The sequence below is a fragment of the Tursiops truncatus genome, chromosome 12, assembly GCF_011762595.2.
Source record: "Tursiops truncatus isolate mTurTru1 chromosome 12, mTurTru1.mat.Y, whole genome shotgun sequence".
NCBI lineage: Eukaryota > Metazoa > Chordata > Mammalia > Artiodactyla > Delphinidae > Tursiops > Tursiops truncatus.
In genome coordinates, this window is record NC_047045.1 from 51,571,863 (window position 1) to 51,594,042 (window position 22,180).

A 22,180-nucleotide genomic window follows, 5' to 3' on the forward strand; every position below is an offset into this window, starting at 1 on the left:
TGTCTCAATTACCTGGCTGCCCTTTGAGTCTCATATTTTTATGGGGCTCCCGTATGTATGAACAACGTTTATTTTTCTCCCGTTAATCTGTCTTATATCAATTTAATTATTAGACCAGCCATAGAACCTAGACAGGAAGAAGGAAAAATTTTCTGCGCCTACAATTCAAACTTAAGGATAAATTAAATGTCTCTGCATGTTTTATTGCAACATTACATTTTCTTTGGGGATTGTATTACATCACTATGGTCACTGTCTCTGGCTAACAGATGCCCAAAGAATCCAATGTAGCCTCTACACAGTGTGCTAGTTCTGTCTCCTTACACTTTAGCCAGGAAATGATGACCATTCAGGCTCCTGCCCAATTGAGTAACAGCATGATACCAATTTAGACTTCAGAAGGATATTTTTCTCATAAGCAGATGATGCCTAATTTTTTACCCTCAATTATTCTTGCCCACAAAGAACTATTCGTGTAAGAATGGAAAATTAAATGTAAAAGTCAAGTCAGTAAGTGGAAATTTATTGCCCTATGGTTTTCGGCAAACTTCAAAGAAAAATAAAATTTCTTATATTAATACTATCTTCTAGTTATTCAATAATTTCTATAGACAGGTAAATGCCTCTACCTTATGCAACATAACAGTAATGTATAGTAGGTTAAATTTCATTTAACCTTTTGCATTCTTTAAGAACAGTTCACTTAAACTGAACCAATTCTGGATACAAGGGACAAAGAAGGTCAAAGTGGTCATTATTTACCTCCAAATGTATGTGCTTTGCCAATAGGTTAGAGTCCAACCTGAGAACATGATAAGTCTCAGCAACAGATTCTAGTTGGAATGATAAGCCATTTTGGTAACAGTAAACCTCAAAGATTGTTTTGTGGCTTAGAAAGCACAGAGGTCAAAGTATCTCAATCCAAGTGTGAGACTGTCCAAGGTCCTTAAAGGTACAATGGTCAATTTGAATTTTGATAACTGGAGAAGGGAAAAATAAATGAAGAGTGACAGCTCAATGTGTCAGGAAGCAATGAAAAGGATCCCTTTGTTTTCCTGAGTTATTGGTAACCTTACCTAATGTATCAGTTCTCCACTAGTGTTTACTCTGTCCATTATGATATGAGGGGCACTCAAGAGAAGGGGCAAGTTACTTCCAAAGAAGATGGGAAGTGTATTCTGACTTCTTTCACTAGTCCTGGTTTTCCCCTATCCCCTTTCTCATTATCTGTAGGGAAGTATATGTGAATATGAGAAGTGGAGAAAAGAGTAGAAGTCTCCTTTTAGATACTTATTGTTATTATTCATCTCCCATTCTAAAACCAATACTTCATCATGCTAGGCTTTATTTTATTTTATTATTTTTTTGAACATCTTTATTGAAGTGTAATTGCTTTACATTGTTGTGTTAGTTTCTGCTGTATAACAAAGTGAATCAGCTATACGTATACTTATATCCCCATATCCTCTCCCTCTTGCATCTCCCTCCCACCCTCCCTACCCCACCCCTCTAGGTGGTCACAAAGCACCGAGTTGATCTCCCTGTGCTATGCCCCTGCTTCCTACTAGCTATCTGTTTTACATTTGGTAGTGTATACATGTCAGTGCCACTCTCTCACTTCATCCCAGCTAACACTTCCCCCTCTCCATGTCCTCAAGTCCATTCTCTACGTCTGCGTCTTTATTCCCATCCTGCCCCTAGGTCCTTCAGAACCATTTTTTTTTTTTAGATTCCATATATATGTGTTAGTATACCGTATTTATTTTTCTCTTCCTGACTTTCTTCACTCTGTATGACAGACTCTAGGTCCATCCACCTCACTACAAATAACTCAATTTAATGCATTTTTTTAATTAAAGGAACTCAAAGAATTTAAACTCTGGTTTTCATGCTTTATAACTCAACGGTGATAACCAAAAAATATACCCTCCTAAATCAGGCTGTTTTTCTAAAGTCTAATGCCAAATAAGCAATTGGGTTAGAGTCCAATGTTTCTGAAGAGGTATTAATCTCAGCACCAGACTTGTGAAGTGCTGGGAAACAAGAGAAGCAGATATAATAATGTATTCTTTTGCTGAGAAAAAATAAAAAATTAGTATTATTTAGAGTATTCATTATTTCTGGATTGCAATGGTCATTAAATGATTATTTGAATAATTGTCGTACAAAAGATGGCATAAATCAGTAGTATTCTAGTGTAATTAAAAATGCATTTCGTGGGCTTCCCTGGTGGCGCAGTGGTTGAGAGTCCGCCTGCCGATGCAGGGGACATGGGTTCGTGCCCCGGTCTGGGAAGATCCAGTCTGGGAAGATCCCACATGCTGCGGAGTGGCTGGGCCCATGAGCCATGGCCGCTGAGCCTGCGTGTCCGGAGCCTGTGCTCTGCAACGGGAGAGGCCACAACAGTGAGAGGCCCACGTACCGCCAAAAAAAAAAAAAAATGCATTTCATTCAGAAAATCTAGACATACATAAGCTATTAAAAGATCTATACAAAAATATTGTCATTGCTGGCATGTATTAAAATGCAGCTTAGTGTTTAAGATAACTAATGCTTGAGTCAATCTGCTTCATTCAAATTTAATTCTCATACCTACTAGTTGTGTGAACTTCACTTCCTCATCTGTAAAATGAGGTTAATAATAGTACCTACCACATAGATTTACATGCGGATTAAAATAAGTTAAAATGTAAAGGATTTAGAGCAGCACCTGATATCTGATAAGCATCATATAAAATATTGGCTATTATTATTATTACTTGTCTCCCTCACTAAATTCTAAATTTGATGAGGGCAAAAACTATGTCTATTTTGTTCCACAGTAAATTTTCAATAATAATTGGTATATACTAACCACTCGATAAATATATACTGAATTAAAAAATAAATGTTTAAGCAAGATTATAAGCTATCAACTCTTGCACAATATAGAAAGTTGTGGTAGATAGTATCTCACCAGTTCTTTAAGACACGACGCACAAATGATTCAAACACTAAAATGAGTGTGGTTGAAAATTTGGGACAGTAAAATGTTGCATTTCTTAACCTTTTTACTTTCTATTAGAAATGTTGGAGAAAGTTGCAGAATTTTACTATTTGTGGAAATTTAAAAATGTATGTGAAAGGTATTGTAAACTGCAACACTTGTACAAAAGGTAGTAGGGTTTTTTGTTTGTTTTTTTGTTTGTTTAAAGTAACTTTATTCATAATTGCTAAAACTTGGAAGTAACCGAGGTGTCCTTCAGTAGGTGAATGAAGAAATACATTGTGGTACCTCCAGACAATGGAATATTACTCAGCACTAAAAAGAAATACACTATCAAGCCATGAAAAGACATGGAGGAAACTTAAAAGCATGTTACCAATGCATTTTTAAAGCATTTCTTCCTACAGTGATCAATATGGGTGCCAATAAGTTAGGGTTTTTTAATATTGTTTTTCTGGAACACTGTAAAGCTAAATAATAATAAAATTTAAAACACTGTGCATTTTTAATACTTTGCCTTAACTTATCCACAGATGTTTATATAAAATATATCCACTATAAATTGACATTATATAATTGACCATTATGCCTATAATAAAATATTGACAGTCAAATATCATGTTCACTTCAACAGAAAAATATTGGGACAGGAGTTAAAAGTGGGATATGCTATTCCACCTAACTTGAAAGGGTTCAAAATTTCTATTTCTTTTGTTCTACATGTTAGGTAGTTAAAACAAAACAAAACAAAACAAAACAAAGATTACCAGTGATTCTCAACTCCGTGCATCAGATTCAAATGATGTCTTAACTGGACTTACTTTTTTCCACAAGAGACCAAACTCTCGTGATTTTGAAAAACGGAACGTACAGAGTTGAAAAGAATCTGGAATACATATAAACCTAACAGTTTCTCATTCACAGGCTTCTCAATTACACACCCAATCTTATTTCCAGATAGGAATGCAGCAACCCTGAGATTATTCTTGCTCCAACAGGAGCTACTTAAAATGGTTGGGCCTGAGTCGAGCTGTCTCAGCCTTTCTTTTTTTTTAAATTTATTTTATTTTTGGCTGTGCTGGGTCTTTGTTGCTGCACGTGGGCTCTCTCTAGTTGCGGAGAGCGGGGGACTACTCTTTGTTGCGGTGCATGTGCTTCTCATCGTGGCGGCTTCTCTTATTGCGGAGCATGGGCACTAGGCACGCCAGGCTTCAGTAGTTGTGGCACGCGGGCTCAATAGTCGTGGCACACAGGCTTAGTTGCTCCACGGCATGTGGGATCTTCCTGGACGAGGGCTCCAACCCGCGTCCCCTACGTTAGCAGGCGGATTCTTAACCACTGTGCCACCAGGGAAGTCCTGTCTCAGCCTTTTTATTCTCCATGATGTTGGCACCAAAATTTAATCCCTTGCTTTCATCGGCTTGCTCCTTCAGGCTCCAGTGTTACCAGTGTCATTTCCATCACTGTGGTTCCAGTTTGCTTGCCTTGATAGAAATGAGCTCTTTTGGGCCCAGGGTTCACTACAGCTGCAACTCCTTAGAGAAGTAAGTCTCTGGATCATTCATCATATCTCTCCTCAGCCTTTTTCATTCTGATCCCATCACCAAGCCTCACTGTCTGCTCTCTCTGCGTTTTGCCCCTTGTCCTCACAGGTCTGATCAATATTGGGAAAGACAACCAGAAGATAAAGCAGTGAGTTCCTTGAGCAGCCTGAGGGCAATATGCAGCAGTGCAGTTATGGAGCTGAGTTTTAATCTAGACTTATTTAGAGGAGTAGTCCAAAGATTAATGTATCTACTTAACAGTGTTACTAGGGCCAACCTGGTAACCAGTATTCTGAGGCTACGAATTTTAACAAGTTTAGTCACCTTTCCATTCTCCCTCCTTTTTTCACTCACAGTATTTTTCAGACACTTAAAGTTCTGCCTGGGGTAAGGCACCGAAGCTGCCAACAAAGATGGATGTAATGAAATCTCTGGCACAGAAACATGTCCATCTATCTTACTCCCAGTGACGTGATACAACCTTCTGAATGGCCTAATCCTAAAGTCTTGAATATTTATGAAGCTCAGATTCCCTGGTTCTTCCTTATTCACCCTGACTGCAAAGAGCTAATGTGGATTTCAATAAAGTGAGAAAAATACACAATGAAAGAACTGAGTTTAAATTTACTGGGCTCTTTTCAACCCCAGGAGCTTTAGGGAAATCTTAAAGCACGATTATAAGGAGAATGTAATTTGTTTTGCTCTAAGTAAAGAAGAGCTTCTTCCTCTGCCATTGGCATGCATCAGGAACAATTTCACAGAATATCAGCCTTCATATTTGGGTCCTGTTCAAACTTTAAGATGGTTCCTTAGTTCAAAGAGCAAGTAGTTGGAAAGCAAGGAAATTCAACATAAAGTACAGGGGATTTTGGCTCTTTCCACAAAGGCAAGTGATAATTTAGCTCATAAGGACACCATGTCCCCAAAATTGAAGATCAATTTTTCCTTCCCAAAAAAATGAGTATGTATGGGTCCGAAGGACTAAAAGTATTCTTTCTTAACTTTAAAGCTAGATGTCAGAAAGTGACATTATAAATGTAATTTCTTGTTAAGAGACTATTATTGTCTCCTAAAATTACATATTTCAAAGAACATAAATGCTGTAATGATTATTCTTACATACAGACTTATTATAGACTAAGGTTTAAGTAAGAATAAACTGTAAAAAGAGATAAGTATATCCATTACGTTGCACTTAGAAATGTTAGTACAAAAAATTAAAAAGCTCTATCCCCAGTAAAAATTATACTTTTATGAATGTTTACATAATCTGGAAAGTCCACATCACATGAATGTTAATACAGAACTATGAAAGAAAAATCGTATTAGGTTTGTGAGAAACCAGTATCTTTTTTTTGAAAAAGAAATAGAAAAATGCTAAGCTGCCTATGCTGAATAGACATATATTTTTAACTTTGTTTTAAAATACACTGTTTATTTAGCTCCTCTGCCCATTTTTTAATTTGGTTACTTGTTTTTTGTTGTTGCTGCTTTGTTTTGTTTGTTTATTTTTTAGATTCCAAGAGATACAGAGAACAAACTGGTGATTACTGGGGGGGTGCGAGGAGAGGGACAGACGAAATAGATGAAAGGGATTAAGAAGTGTAAACTTCCAGCCATAAAACAAAAAATCACAGGAATGTAATGTACACATAGGGAATATAGTCCATAATTTTGTAGCAACTGTGTATAGTGATGGATGGTAATTGGTTTTACTGCAGTGAACATTTCATAATGCATAAAAATACTGAATCACTATTTTGTACACCTGAAACTAATATAATATTGTATGTTAATTATAACTCAATAAAAATTGTATAATGTAATAATTTAGGATAAAATGATATTGCTTTATGTTTCAATTGTAATTCTTGCTTTAGGTATATTTCATCTAAACTTCGGTGCTGCCGCTCACTTACTTTGAAAATGTTTGCTATGTTAACTAATGGGCAAAGCCAGCCTTTGTTTTCAAATTTTTTACGTAAATCAAACTTACCCTTTTTCAAAAAAATATAATTTTGCTTTTCAGTTTAAAAAAAATTTTAGTGTGTATTTTGAGGAAATTATTATGAAAGTAATAAATTTTGCAACATATTTAAATTATTTGGATTTAATATAATACGTTTATTTTACAATAAGTTATAAAACAAGACAAACCAATATTCTGCTGCACATTATTTTACTTGAACTAATGTCAGGTACCATATAAGTAAAATTTTTAGTTGTTTATGGAGCTAGGAGTATTTTTAAAAATTTGATATTCCTGAAATATACATGTTAGGGGGATACCAAATTTTGATGTTTTACTTTTGGGAATAATTTTTAAAGTTGCAAATATAAAAGAAATAACTCCAATAATTTTGTTAGATATCATGATAAAATTTTATAATTTATAGGCAAAGTAGAATATATATTAAATGTATACATTTACATATATATATTTATTGAGCAGCCAGCTGGCATATAGTGGGGTTTTTTTTGTTAGTAGGAGGTAGAAAATACATATAATAAAAAACGTATAACGAATAAATGATACATAATATATTATGTATATATATACATACAAACATCTATATATATATACACATACACATAGTGTAATGGTTCTGCAAATAGTATATAATTTAATTTTTTGTCAATAGGAGGTACAAAATATTAAACATTTTATATTAAATGATATATGATAAGGTTTGACATCAGTTAGATAAGTATTTCATAATATAATTAATTACATAAGGTAAGTTTTACATTTCTTTTTGAACAATACAGAATTATTCTGAAATGCATCAGAAATGTGACATCCATGGGTTTATTCAATGCATCGTTAACAGTCTGGTTGCCTTAGAAATATTCAGTTATATTTAAAAGAATTAGTGTCACTAACCTACACTGCTTTGATTGTTTCAAAGTAGTTTCAAACCAGTGACACTTCCTAGGAACAAATATTGAGAATAACTGAAAAGAACTGCTTACATTTAAATTTTTAAAAGCCATTTTTAGCTTTCAGTATTTCCTATGGATGTTCTTTCTGTTTTGCTCTCAAGGGAGTCTCCCTCAAGAGCAATGCACTCTTTCACATTATTCAGCTAAATAAAAGGCAAAACCATTAAATGAAACTTGCCATTGTTCCCATCTCCCCGCTCTACCTTATCTCTGACTTCAGAACATCCCATCATGACACAGAACACCTGAGTATCAGCACCATGCCTCTCCTTTAGCAGATATATGCAAGATAGGACAGGAAGGCCTATTGGTCTCTTTGGTTGGCATTCTAGCAATGTGAAGATGTGTGAAAGACACTTCTTTATCTCATAACATAGAAGAATTACTATGATAACCTTGGATATCTTCTCAGGCAGATCAATTTTAGGAAAGAATACAAATGTAATTTGATTCCTTTGATGCTATCCTCACTCGTTTATCCGTTGGAAAGTGTGGTGTTAACATGTCCGTGATAGGTACCCTGGTGTGAAGAATGCTACTCAACAGGCTGATTCTAGGTAAACAAAGCACACCCACCCTACATAGCAAAGAATTGTTCCAGAATATATAATTTACAATGGTATTGGTTTTCATAGTTATGTTTTAAGTAATTATACAATAAAAATGTAATATTTTACAATGATTCAGTGCCTTCAGCCTGCATCATGGAGTATTTGAAATAGAATTTAATATTTAAAAATTTTGACAAGCTGAAAAGTAAATATGCATGAAGAATGTAAAGACACTAGGTACTACACTTAATACCCTAAAGCTATATTTATATATAACAACATAAGCCACAGAAGAGCAGATTCAAAAATTTCAACCATATTAATAATCTGTTTAATAATCAACCAGGCAACCCTGAGATTATTTGACTGTACTGTTATTCCATATCAAATTAAAACTGCAAACTCCACCCATAAATAACAAGGTAGCTAAATTTTTATTTTGGTAAAAATAGCAATAACTGGACAAATGAAACCAACATTTTAAGCACATTTAAATAAAATGCTTCATATAGATACAGAACAGTCGAATAAACAATGTCACAGCCTGATAATTAGGTAATATAAAATGGCTAAATATCATTGAATGTGTCTGAATGGGAAAGAGTACTAATGAAGAGACTAATAAAGACTCATTTAGACAGGTGAAAATCAAATATTTTAAGAGGATATAATTCTAGATTATCAAAAAAAACCTAAAAACTTCTTAAACCACAATTTTAAAATATAGAATTTATAAAATAATTCATCATAAGATAGAGATAAGCTCATGGAGTCTCTTCCCTAATAATAACATTAAAAATATACTTTTAAAAGCAGAATATGTATTAGAAATGCTTTGTAAAATATCACATACTGATTTAAAATTCATTGTTTCTATGACTCTACAAAAGAAAAGGTTTTAAATAAAAAATAATTGTAATTAAATATATTTCTTTTATAACTAATGTTTATTACAGCCTCTGTACCCAAGGTAGGATGTATAAGATGTTGCTTTAAATGTCCACTTTCTCATGTAACTCTGTAAATAATAATATTAAGAAAATATATTCAGGTGATTTTAGTCAATTCTCCTTTTAGACATTAGTGTACATGGTTTTAAATATATATATCCTTTAGGCTGCTTTAACTAATGATCATTACTGACATTTTTTAAAAGTATCTTAAACAACTATTTAATAGTTTTTCTGTTGATTTGGTAAAGCAATACAATAATTTAAAAACAATAATTAAACAGTTTTGCGTGTATTTGCAATTTATGCTAATCATTTCATAAAACTTAATTTTAAAATAATCCCACCAGAAAATTCAAATAAAAAGCAATGAACAGATTCTATATTAAATACTAGATATTGATTTATGGAGAATATGATCTTATATGATATTCTTGTAGAATTTATTTTATAAATAAGAAAATATTTGTTTTTCACTCTTCCATATCCAAATGGAATAAATATATATACAAGTTATAATTTCCAGACCATCACTGGTAACTCATTAGCTTAAACTTTGACTATGTTCTGGGCAGTATCCATTGGAGATCAGCTATAAAAAGACTCTGCTTTTTACCTCAAGAAGTTTATAAACTAATCTAGATTCTCCATACCTGGATTTGATGACTTAAGAATGTCTTGAGTTCTTGGGTTCTCACCATGGATTTGTGAGTAGGGCAACCCATCCTTTCTGCTCTCAATAGCTTCATAAACACTTTCATTTCTGAATGGCGGTTCCACACTTGAGTTTCACTACTTTACCTTTTACTGGGCAAGTTACAGATACAAATTTTCCAAATTAACATACACTAAGTAGATTTTATCCCAAACAGTGAGGTTATCATCATCGGTCAGGCAAGCCCGAAGCTCCAAATTTGGATGCTATTGCTTGCTCACAGTAGGTCTAGGGAGATAGCAACAGAGGCCAGCAAGTTCTCCTCTGTAATAAATACTCCCAAGAGCTATTGCCCAACATGTGCAGCAATAACTAACTGTATTAAGTCTGGCTTTTATGTTTCTATCTCATACCAAATATACCTCAGGATGGTATCCTTTGCTCCCTATTATTCCTTCTAGACATAATTCCTACCCCTTCCTGTAAAAATCTCTGAGGCTTTTGCCCCACAGTTATAACCCCTTTTTCCCAGTCATATTGCTCCCATCTTTTGGATTTATGATCATTCCATTCAGTGACTGACGACGTTGCTTATTCCTTCAAGGAATCCCTGTAAACCACAGCCAAGCACACCCAGATGACTCTGCTGCTTTGGGATGACACATAGCACATACCGACTGCATATGCCTGTGCCTTCAAGATTATTATCCTCCACACTATCTCAGCTCCCTGTCCAATAGATATCACCTAAAATTGAAAAATAATACTGACAATAACATAAGAAAAAGAATAAAAATTTAAAATCTATATATTTGGCCACAGTGAGAATAATAAAGATCATGGGCATCCTCATCTTCTGGGCCATTTAGAAAACTATAGAACTCACCCCTCATTCCTGCAATTCAAATTCACATTGATCAGTGTGTAGATTGATTTGCACATCTACTGAAGAAGGTATTTATTAAATAATCAACTTAAAAATGATGGGATTAGCTTCATTGGAAAGAATCGAGTATTTCTTTTCTTAACTATAAACCTTAATCTAACCATTAGACAAAAACTCTACATTAAAAATAAATTGTCTGTAACAAAGTAAAATCTATTTAAGTTATGGTGAAAATCAACATTACCATAAAAGAAAAATACTTTTTTTCAAAGGTCAACACAACTAACCTTTTTTTTTCAAGGGAGGCTCCTCTATTTCTCCTAAACCAAGGCAAAAACAGTAAATTAGAAAAACTTTCAGCAGAGCATAATATTGCCTATTTTCCCATTTTCTTTCATTCATTTTTAAAAAACCATCTATTAGTTTTGATAATAGTAGTTCATATATTACTTTGCCTTCCAAATTCCAATTTTTAAGTATACACTTTGCCTATGTACATTTATTTGAGATAGTTTCACTTTTATGAGTTCAATAAAATTGTGGCAGTGATCCAAATTATACATTATAGTTCGTATATCATGTTCATTTCAGTCCTCTATTGTTCGTCTCGACCTTTCACAGGAGCCAAAGAATACAAATTCAGACAAAGTCAGAAAGGACTAAAATAATAAGAGCTTTCCTGGTAGTCAAGGCTGAATATGTAATTTCTGATGAGTAAGGCTGATCTTAAAAATGCCATCTAAAAAGCAGAATTACAACGCTTTGTTCTTTTCACATCCACTCAATAGCAGTTTACATGTGGTTTAAGTTTGTTATTTCCTTTTGATCATCAATACATTCTAGAGAGTAAATAGTTTAGTTGCATAATTGTTGTGACATTTAGAATGTGTCCCTCCATTCTACACCTCCATTTGATTCAATTAATTAACTTTCATTGTGATTTTAGTAGGATTGCCTTCTCTATTTGACTGTAAATATGAATTATATGTATAACGTATTTATACGTATATTTAGTTTTCAAACTTGGGAAATAGCAGCAATTTTTTGTTCCTGAAGAAGCATATAAATGTGTTTCTATTGTGGTTCTGTAGGATCATATAATAAGTCCCTCTCTACAATAATGCTACTCTAATGCAGCATTTGACATCTTTGACATAATGGCAGATAAGCTATAAGATGAAAGCCATATAGAGACCAATTTACTGAGTTTGGCAGCCTGTTGATAGGCTATTTGCACTCTGAAGTGTATTCATTTTGGTTTAGCCTGACCCAAGTGCTCATGTGTGCTTAAACTTAAGCAAACTATTGTAATGCGTATCAATCATCGGTCCTAGCAGTTAGATATATTTTTATGCTCTTTGTACCTTTATCAGTGTCCTTGTCTCCATCATCATCTTCTTCATCACCCTCAGACGAGATGATGTCAGACAACAAAGAAAAGAAGCCATAGACCCAGTCCGTGGTTTCCTCCACAGCATCATGTACAAGTTTTAGAGGATCTGAGCCAATCTTGGAAATAGAGCTTGCTAAAAGTAATTAAAAACAAAGAGAAGTTTTGTAATCATTCCCAAAGAAACTAAGAAAAGCTGCTTTTCCTGATTTATTCTTTTAACACATTTGAGTTACTTCTAGTAACTTCAATGGATAGAATTAGGAAAAACTGAAGTCTGTAAATCTTCCCTTTCTTATATCCTAGGAGATATAAACTGTTTGTGAAATAAAAGATTAAATAATAAAAATGCAAGCAAGAAAACAGACACATTAGGGATTTCCAATATGTTGTTATTCTCATTCTAGTTACATGAAAGTTGCTCTGAAGGGTTAAGGGTAGCCTTTAAGATCTGATTGAAGAGGTGATATATCTAGAAATATGGTTTAAGTTGCACCTGATTTTTCATCAATCTGTAATTAAATTTTTAGATTTATGTTTTCCTTAATTTTAAAAACTAAGCTTTTCAGGGATTCTTCTCCCTTTGACATCTTAAGGGACTAGAATTATATCAACATATTATACTTTCTAAGGGTTAAGTATGCCAAAATTAGGTTTTTACTCTGATTGAGATAGGAAGTCATTGGAAGGTCTGAGCAGAGGAAAAAGTGATTTGATTTATGTAACATTTGCCATGTTGAAGATTGAAAGAATGCCTGGTTGGAAACAGGGAGATCAGTAAGAAGCCAAATGAAATAACCCATAATCCAAGGGAAAGAAGATGGTGATTTCTATATGGGTGGTACCAGTTTGTGTGGTGAGGTGTGATCAGATTCTGAGTGTATCTAAAAGATAGAATTAATGTATAGACTGACAGTATGGCTGTTGGATGTGAGAGAAAGAGAGGGGTGTGGAATAACTTCAAGGTTTTTGGTTTGAGAAACTGGAAGGATGAAAATACCATTTACTGAAATGGGGAGGACTGGAGAGAAACAGGGTTTGTTGCCCAGAATATTTAAGTAGCTGAGTTTTAAACTTGTTAAACTTGAGTTGTCTATTGGAACTCTATGTGGAGATGTAGACATTTGTATAGCTCAATATGTTCTACAAAAATGAAGTTCTAGCTGAAGACGGAAACTTGGAAATTCAATAAAGAATAGAAAGCATTCAAAGCTATGACACTGAATGTGATCACTAAGGGAGTGGACCTAGGAACACACCAACATTTACAAGACAGTGAGATAAGTCAGAGAGATGAGGAAGAACCAGCAATGGCTTCTGAGGAGAGAAGAGAGACAGACAGAGACAAAGAGACACAGAGGGAGATTAATTGAGAGGCAGAAAAAAAGACAGTATAATGTACTAGATATCAAGTCAAGAAATTGTTTCTGTGAGGATAAAGTGAGCAGTTGGCAAATGTTGCTGATAGGTCAAGAAAGATGAAGACTGAGAACAGAGCTTTAGATTTAATGATGAAGATGTCACTGGTGACCTTCAAAGGGCAATTTCAGTGAAATACATTCAAGACTAAATGGGAAGAATTTAGAGGTAGTAAGTATATTTTACTGTAAAATGACAGAGATTGGGCAATAGTTGAAGGACTAGAATCATAGTGGGGTTTCCATTGCTTATGTTGTTCAAGTGGGAAGAACGTTCCATTTTTATGTTGATGGGTAAGATGCCATAGAGAGGGACAAATAATATTAGAGATAAGATTTCTGGGGAAATTTTTAATTTCAGAGGATTCACGACCCATCACAAGGATGCCAAGTTACAACTGGTCTCAGGGAAACCTACCTCCATGATTCAGTGACAACATAACTTTACTCTTTGGACCTTATTTCACTGCATTCTGGAGAGTGTCATGTGAGCAAGATACGGTAGTCTGAAAGGTGAGATTAAACCTTAGAGAAAGGAAATGAAGTGGAATTTTATAATTGCATTTGAGAATTTTAAAAGAATTATGTGTAAGGAACTGGACTGGACTGGTACCATTAAAGGCATTTTTAGCACTAGTATATTTTATATCTAATGGAAGAATATTGCAAATGGGATTTTTATGATCTGAATAGATTGAGACCATTTCCCCATTCCTCTTCTTTCTAAGTGTTCACTGAGGAACTTAACAATAAAATCCAACAAAATAGATATCAGTTTAATTATCCTTATGCTTAAATGCACTATATATACACTTTGCAGACATGTATATTGCCTGGTTCTAAGATAGTCAAACCAGGTTATTTTCATGAAAAAAATATTTTGCTACCTTGAGACCAGCTTCTGATTTTCAGGCACATGGAAAACAACTTTAAAAACACATATAGATATGGATATAGATATATCTTTAAAAAGATAGTAGTCCTCAAGTTAATTCTTATTCCTTCTCTAAGACATCACATCCAAATTATAACAGTGGGGATAATATTATACAATGCAACTAAACCTTTTATAGATGTTTTCTTTTTTAATCGTACTTCTCTACCTTTCATGTTTCCATGAGTTAAATTACATACATTAAAACAAGGATCATCATAAAAATGGTAGTAGCTAACACTTTTAGGGTCTATATTACCTGCCAGGTACCATTCTAAGAACTTTATGTATACTAACTCACTTTTTCCTTTCAAAAACCCAATGAGGTAGACATCTCTATTTTAAATATAAGAAAACTGAGACAGAGGGAAGTTAAATAAAATACCTAAGGCTGCATAGCTAGTAAGTAACGGAGCCAGATTTTGCACCATCCAGGGTATGACTCAACTACTATGCAATACTGCAATCAAAAAGCAAACAAACAAACAAAACCATGAATTTGCAATTGGTTCTGTAGTAAGATGTTGAATGAGAGATTCTGGGAGGGCTTTTCTTGCTTTTAAAAGGGGGAACAAGGACTTTGCTGCATGAGAATATAAAGCCTGGAACTGCTATAGCAGCTTATAACCATGAGGACTGACTCACTGAGGAAGGCAAAGGCTAAAAATGAAAGAACTTGAGTCAAGTGCAGCTCTCCTACCTAGCGCTGAACTATGCCATACTGAAGCCAGAGACAAAAGGAAAAATCAGTAACAATGCTTCTGTCTTTAGTTAAAATTTTGATATTTCGTTCATCCCAGATTTTTGCATTAGTTTTTTTGGGGTTTTTTTTGCGGTACGCGGGCCTCTCACTGTTGTGGCCTCTCCCGTTGTGGAGCACAGGCTCTGGATGCGCAGGCTCAGCGGCCATGGCTCACGGGCCCAGCCGCTCCGCAGCATGTGGGATCTTCCCAAACCAGGGCACGAACCCGTGTCCCCTGCATCGGCAGGCGGACTCTCAACCACTGCGCCACCTGGGAAGTCCTCATTTTGCTATGTTTAAATGCCTTCTTTTATAAATGAGTGAGTACCAGGATATTGCCATACTCAATAACAGATATTATATTTTAAAAGTATAAAAACTTAAAAAGTAGTTGTATGTAATCACCTGCCCTGAATTACATAAATGAGTTAACTTCAAAATCAAGCGTCTCTGCATAGATTTTCCTTCCACTAGATTTTTAACATAGACCATATACAGAAGTTGAAATTCCCTGTAACCTTTTATCCTTACCCTCAGTGAACACTCCTCAGAATATGGCAAAATAAAAAGCTGGATTCATAAAATTCCCATGGTACTTCTAATATTCATCACACTATGAAAGATTTTTACTTATGTCTGTGGTGTTGGGGCCTGAGGACAAAATAAGAGGTACTCAGGAAGAAAAAATGAGCGAAAAGTAAAAGAAGCAGTGGAATCTGGCGCCTGTGAGGGTTGAGAGAACACACTGGAAACTGCATCAGTCCTAAGACCTCCAAACCCTTCTCATGGAGTTAAATATGTACCTAGGCCAGGAGTGAAGAAGCCAAAGGAAGCTCTGGGAGGTGCTGGGGTCGCTTCAGGAGCAGCTGCTGTCCCATGCCAACAAGGTGAGTCAAGGGATCAGTGACAACCGGCGTGTGCAACTGCCCCTGGTCCCCTGCAATGACCTCCCTGGTCATGCTTGCCTCTGCCTCTCAAATCTCTCACACAATGATCCTTCTGGCTCACACAAACCCACAACCATGCAGGGGAGGGAATTCTAGAAAACATGGTTTTATCCTAGCCAAAATGACACAATACAAATCCATGACACCTAGCTTCAATAGTTACCATTTTACCAGTTTTATTTATATTTCTTCTCTCCCACATTTATCTTTTCTTTTTTCTAGTTTAGTAAATATTTTAAAGCAAATCCTAGATAACTAAATTCTTAATCCCAGATCCATAAATACTTCAACATGCATGTCTGTTCCATAATTTGTTTGATAGTTTCTTGTTTGAGGCACAAAAAAATGTCCAAAGTAAGTTTTGTATCTTTCTTTTGCCAAGTATGGAATCAGCCACTTCTTGGAGGAATCACAGTTCCTTTTATTGGGAAATGGTATTTTGAGACCAAAATTTGGTCAGCAGGGGTGCTCATTGAGTTGGATTTGGCCAAGGAATATGAAATTTCAGTCATGTGTTTACACTGACATTTCCAAGTAAAATCTGGAATTTTCACACACCATTTTTGCTATTAAACTCACATTTCTTCTCTTCTGTTGAAAATCTGATTTCTTAATGATATCAACTTAATTAATTACTTCATTTTTTCCTACAGTATACCAATAACAATTTCAAATAAAATGACGGCAATACTACTAATAACAATAAAAACAGTGAATAGAGTTTTAGATCTCTTTTCATTTCTTTTCCTCATTGAACTATATCATACTAAGGACAGAGAGTCAGAATTGTATGTTTTAAAGTTATTTAAAGTAATTATTTTCTCTGGTTATGCAAATAACTTGATATAGATTTAGGTTCATTTGCTTCAGTGCGTTTTCAAATTTTAGTGATTAATTTTAATTATTTAAAATTTTTTAAATTATAAAATGACATTTACAAGTTCCCTAAGTCAAAACCATTTAAGAGCACATATTAAGAAAAGTTTTGTTGCCATCCTAATCCCTTGCTATACTGTCCTCTTCTTTTGACAGCTACCTAATTTTGTTAATTTTGGCTTATACTTTCATTATTTCATATATTTATTTCATATACATATTTATATTTAAAGGAAGACATCTAAAATTTTAAATAGGGGAATAATAAAATGAGATTTGCCATTTACAGTAATCTGGCCACAGAATGAGAAAAGAGGAAGAGGCAAGATTAGAGGCAAAGAGTAAATATATGGCTAGTGTAACAATTTTGGGGAAACCAAGGCAAGAGTTCTAGAGACAAGGTACAGAGTATAGAACAGAATCAACAGATGTTTGGAAAGTAGAATGAGTTCTTTTTGATCACTGAACGTTCATGCGTAGTGGGGAAAGAGGAAAGTATGTGAGGAGTCCCCCTTTTCTGACTTAGGAAACTGGTTTTGTAATCTAGGAGGCTGACCTGGAAAGAAATATTGGGCTGGCCAAAAAGTTCGTTCGGGTTTTTGTACCATTGTATGGAAAAACCCGAACGAACTTTTTGGCCAACCCAATATAACCAGCTCAGTTAGGAATTTTGAGTTTGATGTTCCAAATGAATGTCAACGCAATTAGAAAAATGGAGAGAGATTAGGGTTAAAGATATGGACTGGGAAGTCATTATGTGTGAAAGTCAGTTATAAGCAAACTTCTGGGTGAGTAGGTCACCCTGCATCGGCAGGCGGACTCTCAACCACTGCGCCACCAGGGAAGCCCCCACATATTTCTTTAAGAGTGATAAGCCCTTTTATAAAACAAGATCTTCCTGAAGCAATAACTTGTACTTCTCTGTTAAATTAATTAAACAAGGAGGCCATTAGACTGAGGTGGCTCTAATACCTTAGCAGCCTTTGACAGCAAACAAAACCTAAGCCTTTAAGCGTCTCAAGGTTAAGAAATCAAACCTAGGACAACAAGTCACAAAGAGCCAGCTAGCCTTTCCCAAATAAGGCAAACACTTAAGCTGTAGCCAATCAAATGATTTCCTTGCTTTGCTTCCGCCTCTTCTCTGTAAAAGTTTTTCCTGAACTCCTGTCAGCAGAGTGCTCCCTAAGCATTTTGGGTTTGGTGCTGCCTGATACAAATCAATTTTTGCTTATATTCTTAAAATTCTGGATATGCCTCAGTTTATCTTTTAATATCCCAGATAAACACAGATTCCCAAAACATTGTCATTTTCTCTTTCTCTCCCTTTCTCTCTCCATCTCTCTTATCTTCTTCCCCTCTCTCTCCTACCTCTGATCTCCGGATACTGCCCATATTAGATTGCAATGATCAGGCTTCTCCATCCTTTAGTGAGAATCATACAAAAAATAAAATAAAATGAAGGGTGAACACAAAGCTCTTGAAATGCATCAGATTCTAAAAGATAAAACCCATTTGAATTACAATTTTGAAAAAAATAAAATCCTTGCAGATGTTAGATATTTAGATGAATTTAAAGAAAAGAAAAACTAGGATCCTGATTTAAAAGCAGTTTTGGTGAGCTAATTGTTTTATTGACTGCACAAGGAAATGACTGTCAGTTTTCTAATCTACATTTGAATAGTCATAGTGTAGCTCCAATCCTTGCCATTCAACATCTGAGGCATGAGCATTTTCCTTCTGATTTTTAACATTTTCTCAATTGAAATTTTCCCATACTCATCTTTACTATTAACTAACTTCAGTATTTTAGAAATGTGCACTTGTGTGGAACCCTAATGAAATTAAACACAAGCATCTTTAGTTTTAATTGTGTGACTATTTCAATATTTAAAAGTTTCAAAATATGTTTCTAAGTTGTCCTTTGCTGTTCCTCAACTGCTACTTTTTGAGGCAATAAGAAGCATTAATGCAAATAGATGTACATTTCACCTCTCTTTCTCAATATGACCCCAATCAACCAATTTTTTGCTGGCAAAACTGTGTTGCAGGTGTTTAAGCCTGGAATATTTCCAGCTAGCTGGAGCTAGACCCATGTCAAATAAAGGGCATTTTACATTCTGAAACAAAAATCACAAACAACTTTTGGCTTCTTTTATTCATGTCAAGCATCTGTATAAAAATGGAAGAGTCTTACTATAATTTTATTAATAATCATGGTGTGGATGTTATATTAATTGAAAAATTAACTTTCCTTCCTCCTCTTAAAAATGTATATCTTAAGTATAAATACAATCCCAGTGTTACATGTATTAACAAGGAACGAGAAAGCAAGTTTTCTGTAGATTTATAGATTTCTATAGATTTGTTTCCAAGCTAATAGGATTAATTTCCTGGTAGCACAAGAACAGTCAAAATATCATACTACTCCAGTTAGATGACTTACTTGGATCATTATGTTATCAATTTAGCAGACCAGTGAAAAAGAAAGATATTAGATTTGGGATTCATACAGCAGTTAGCATATCCTGACTACGTACTGAATAAACATGTATTTCATCAAGTCAAGGATGGGTTTTGGAAACTCTTGACTATATTATATATTCTCTTTAGTTATTCTATTGCTCAGTGTTAGCCAAAAAATAATTTTTTAAAAATAAATTTATTTATTTTTTATTTTTGGCTGTGTTGGGTCTTCGTTGCTGTGCACGCGCTCTCTCTAGTTGCGGAGAGCAGGGGCTAATCTTCATTGTGGTGCGAGGGCTTCTCATTGCAGTGGTTTCTCTTGTTGCAGAGCATGGGCTCCAGGCACAGGCTTCAGTAGTTATGGCACGTGGGCTCAGTAGTTGTGGCGCATGGGCTTAGTTGCTCCGGGGCATATGGGATCTTCCTGGACCAGGGGTCGAACCCTTGTGCCCTGCATTGGCAGGCGGATTCTTAACCCCTGTGCCACCAGGGAAGTCCTCAAAGAAATAATTTTAAAGTTTTTTTAACCACGTTAAAATGGAGCATGTAGGGCCATGAATTATGTTCTTACTATATCATATAAAAATAATAAGCCATTTCAGAATGGCTAGAACATTCCCTCAATGTGAAAATAAAATAGAATACTTTAATCATTGGATTACTATTGTGTAATTGGTAGAATCTATGTATATTCAAATGATATTTAAAATTGGAAATCATGTAGTCAATTCATCTTTTTGAAATATGACTATTCATCTTTCTGAAACATTGAATAAGCTTAAAGTCATGAAGAATAAATTAAAATAATACTAACTACAATTTATCTAACAATTACTATGTGCCATTCAAAATTCCAAATGTTTTGTATATATTAACTCATTCAATGCTCACAGAACCATATGAAACAGATACTCTTATTGCCTACAGAGAAAGAAACTGAGGCACAGGGAAGTCATGTTCCCAAGGTTACACAGCTACTAATTGGAGTCAGGACTTCAACCCAGTACTTTAGCCCCCAGCGCCTGCATTCAACTAATTCACTTGGGTCTTGAAGTCCACGTGTTCTTTTATTATTACTGTTGTGTAGTTTTGCTTGTTTGCTTGCTGTATATGCTTAGCAAATAACTCCTGTTAAGCTCATACAAATTTTACTAAACAATGTGTGCCAGGCAATAAGCAGGTTAACAGGAATATTAAGATAAATGAGACAATCCTACCTTTGAGACGCTTAAGGTTCAATCAGAGAAATAGAGGTTTAAAAAGTAAATCTTAACACTATCAAAATCATCATAAACTATAAAGAACGACTGCTCATTACTTAGCATTCAGAGTGTAAAAAACACTACCACCTTTTCCTTTATTTATTTACTTATTTATTCATTCTTTCATCTCAACATTCATTCAAATGTTTATTGAGCTCACAGTGCTAAACACTTCTAAGCACTAGAAAAATCAAGCAAATAAAATAGACAGTCATTTTCTTTGCAAACCTAACAGATCAGTAGAGAAGAAAGATATTAAGTAAGTAACCACACACAATCAAATGTATGTAACTTGTAATAAGTGCTGTGTGTAAAGAGTAAATGATATAATGGGGAATTAGGATAGAGTGACTTGATTTACACTGAAAGTTCAGGAAAGGTTTCTCTAAGGAAGTGAATCCAAACACAGCACTAAAAGATGTTTAATAGCTGGACCATCAAAAAGTGGGGTATTAACGTACGGTATGATTTATAATTGTATCCATCTAGATACATGTATAAATATAAAGTCTCCTTTGCTAAGGTTCAAAGGAGTGGTATAGAGCATTGGTATCAAAGTTGGATTTCTTGACCTTGAAATCTGCCACCAGCAAAAACCTGGAGCCCAACATCGAATTACCAACTTTTTATTTTGTAAGAAAATGTCATTTAAAAACTGTAACAGAAGAAATATCTGTCATTAGCATCATTTCAAAAGAGAATTTTACGACCAAAAATGTAGGAACAATAGAATTAAGGACACATCTTTAAAGTGGATATATTTTTCTTTATCTTTTTCTTCATTTCATGAAGAATCAACAAACTCTGATTAGGATCTGGGAACCATTGGACTATAAAAACTTCTCTTTCCTTGAGGTGTTTATAAGCAGATTGGAATTAGGTAATGAAATGCATCCTTATAGATGTAGTGACCAAGAAGACCAAATAGGCCTGGGACATTGAACAGAAAATGTAGGATTTGAGATAAGACTTGAATCAGAATAAGAAGCACAAAAATATCAGCTATTCTTGAAAACTCAGTACACATGAGAACTGATAAAGTCTAAAATGTTGCATTTAGTGTCCCAGTTTTCCAAGTCTCCTAAAATGTAATAACATATTCACACATATGCAGTCACACAGGCATTTCTATATACACACACACACACACAGACACATATACATATATATATATAACATTAAATGTTAAATTTAAACATTCTGATTGACTTTGGGTCTTCCCTGAATCACTTTGCTCCTCTAAACTCATAGCCTGACAAACAGTACACCTGTTTTACTGGGCTAAGTGCCAGGGGAAAAAAAATATCAGGGAAATTAATTTTTAAGAGCAGTAGATAAATGGCACACCTCATTAGAAAGTCTATTTAAAAGGCACATCAGGAGATGTCTGCAAGACTTTCATAAGAAATTGATGCTTCCGACCATCATATTCTTGCTGCTCTCTTCTCAGATTACTGATCTTACTTCCTGGTAATAAGACTCAAATTCAAGTTGCATTTAATGAGTGCCTCCTATGTGCCAGGCAGGTATGTTTTACATAGATTATCTTATCTAATTCTTTCAAAATTGTTTTGAAATAAGTATATTTTGCGGAATGCCTGCAAGAATTACTAAACGTGCTTTGAGACCCCCT

General features: G+C 34.6%; 1 protein-coding gene across 9 annotated transcripts in view; it reads right to left on the reverse strand.

Annotated features, from left to right (window-relative positions):
* TRDN (triadin) overlaps positions 1-22,180 on the reverse strand; it is a 373,465-nt gene that overhangs the window by 282,692 nt on the left and 68,593 nt on the right. For all 9 annotated transcript variants that reach the window (XM_073789556.1, XM_073789557.1, XM_073789553.1 and 6 more), the window contains exons 3-4: positions 11,880-12,041; positions 10,803-10,835 (exon numbers count right to left, since the gene is read on the reverse strand). In XM_073789556.1, the coding sequence (XP_073645657.1) occupies positions 10,803-10,835; positions 11,880-12,041 (195 nt within the window). The remainder of the gene's footprint in view (positions 1-10,802; positions 10,836-11,879; positions 12,042-22,180) is intronic.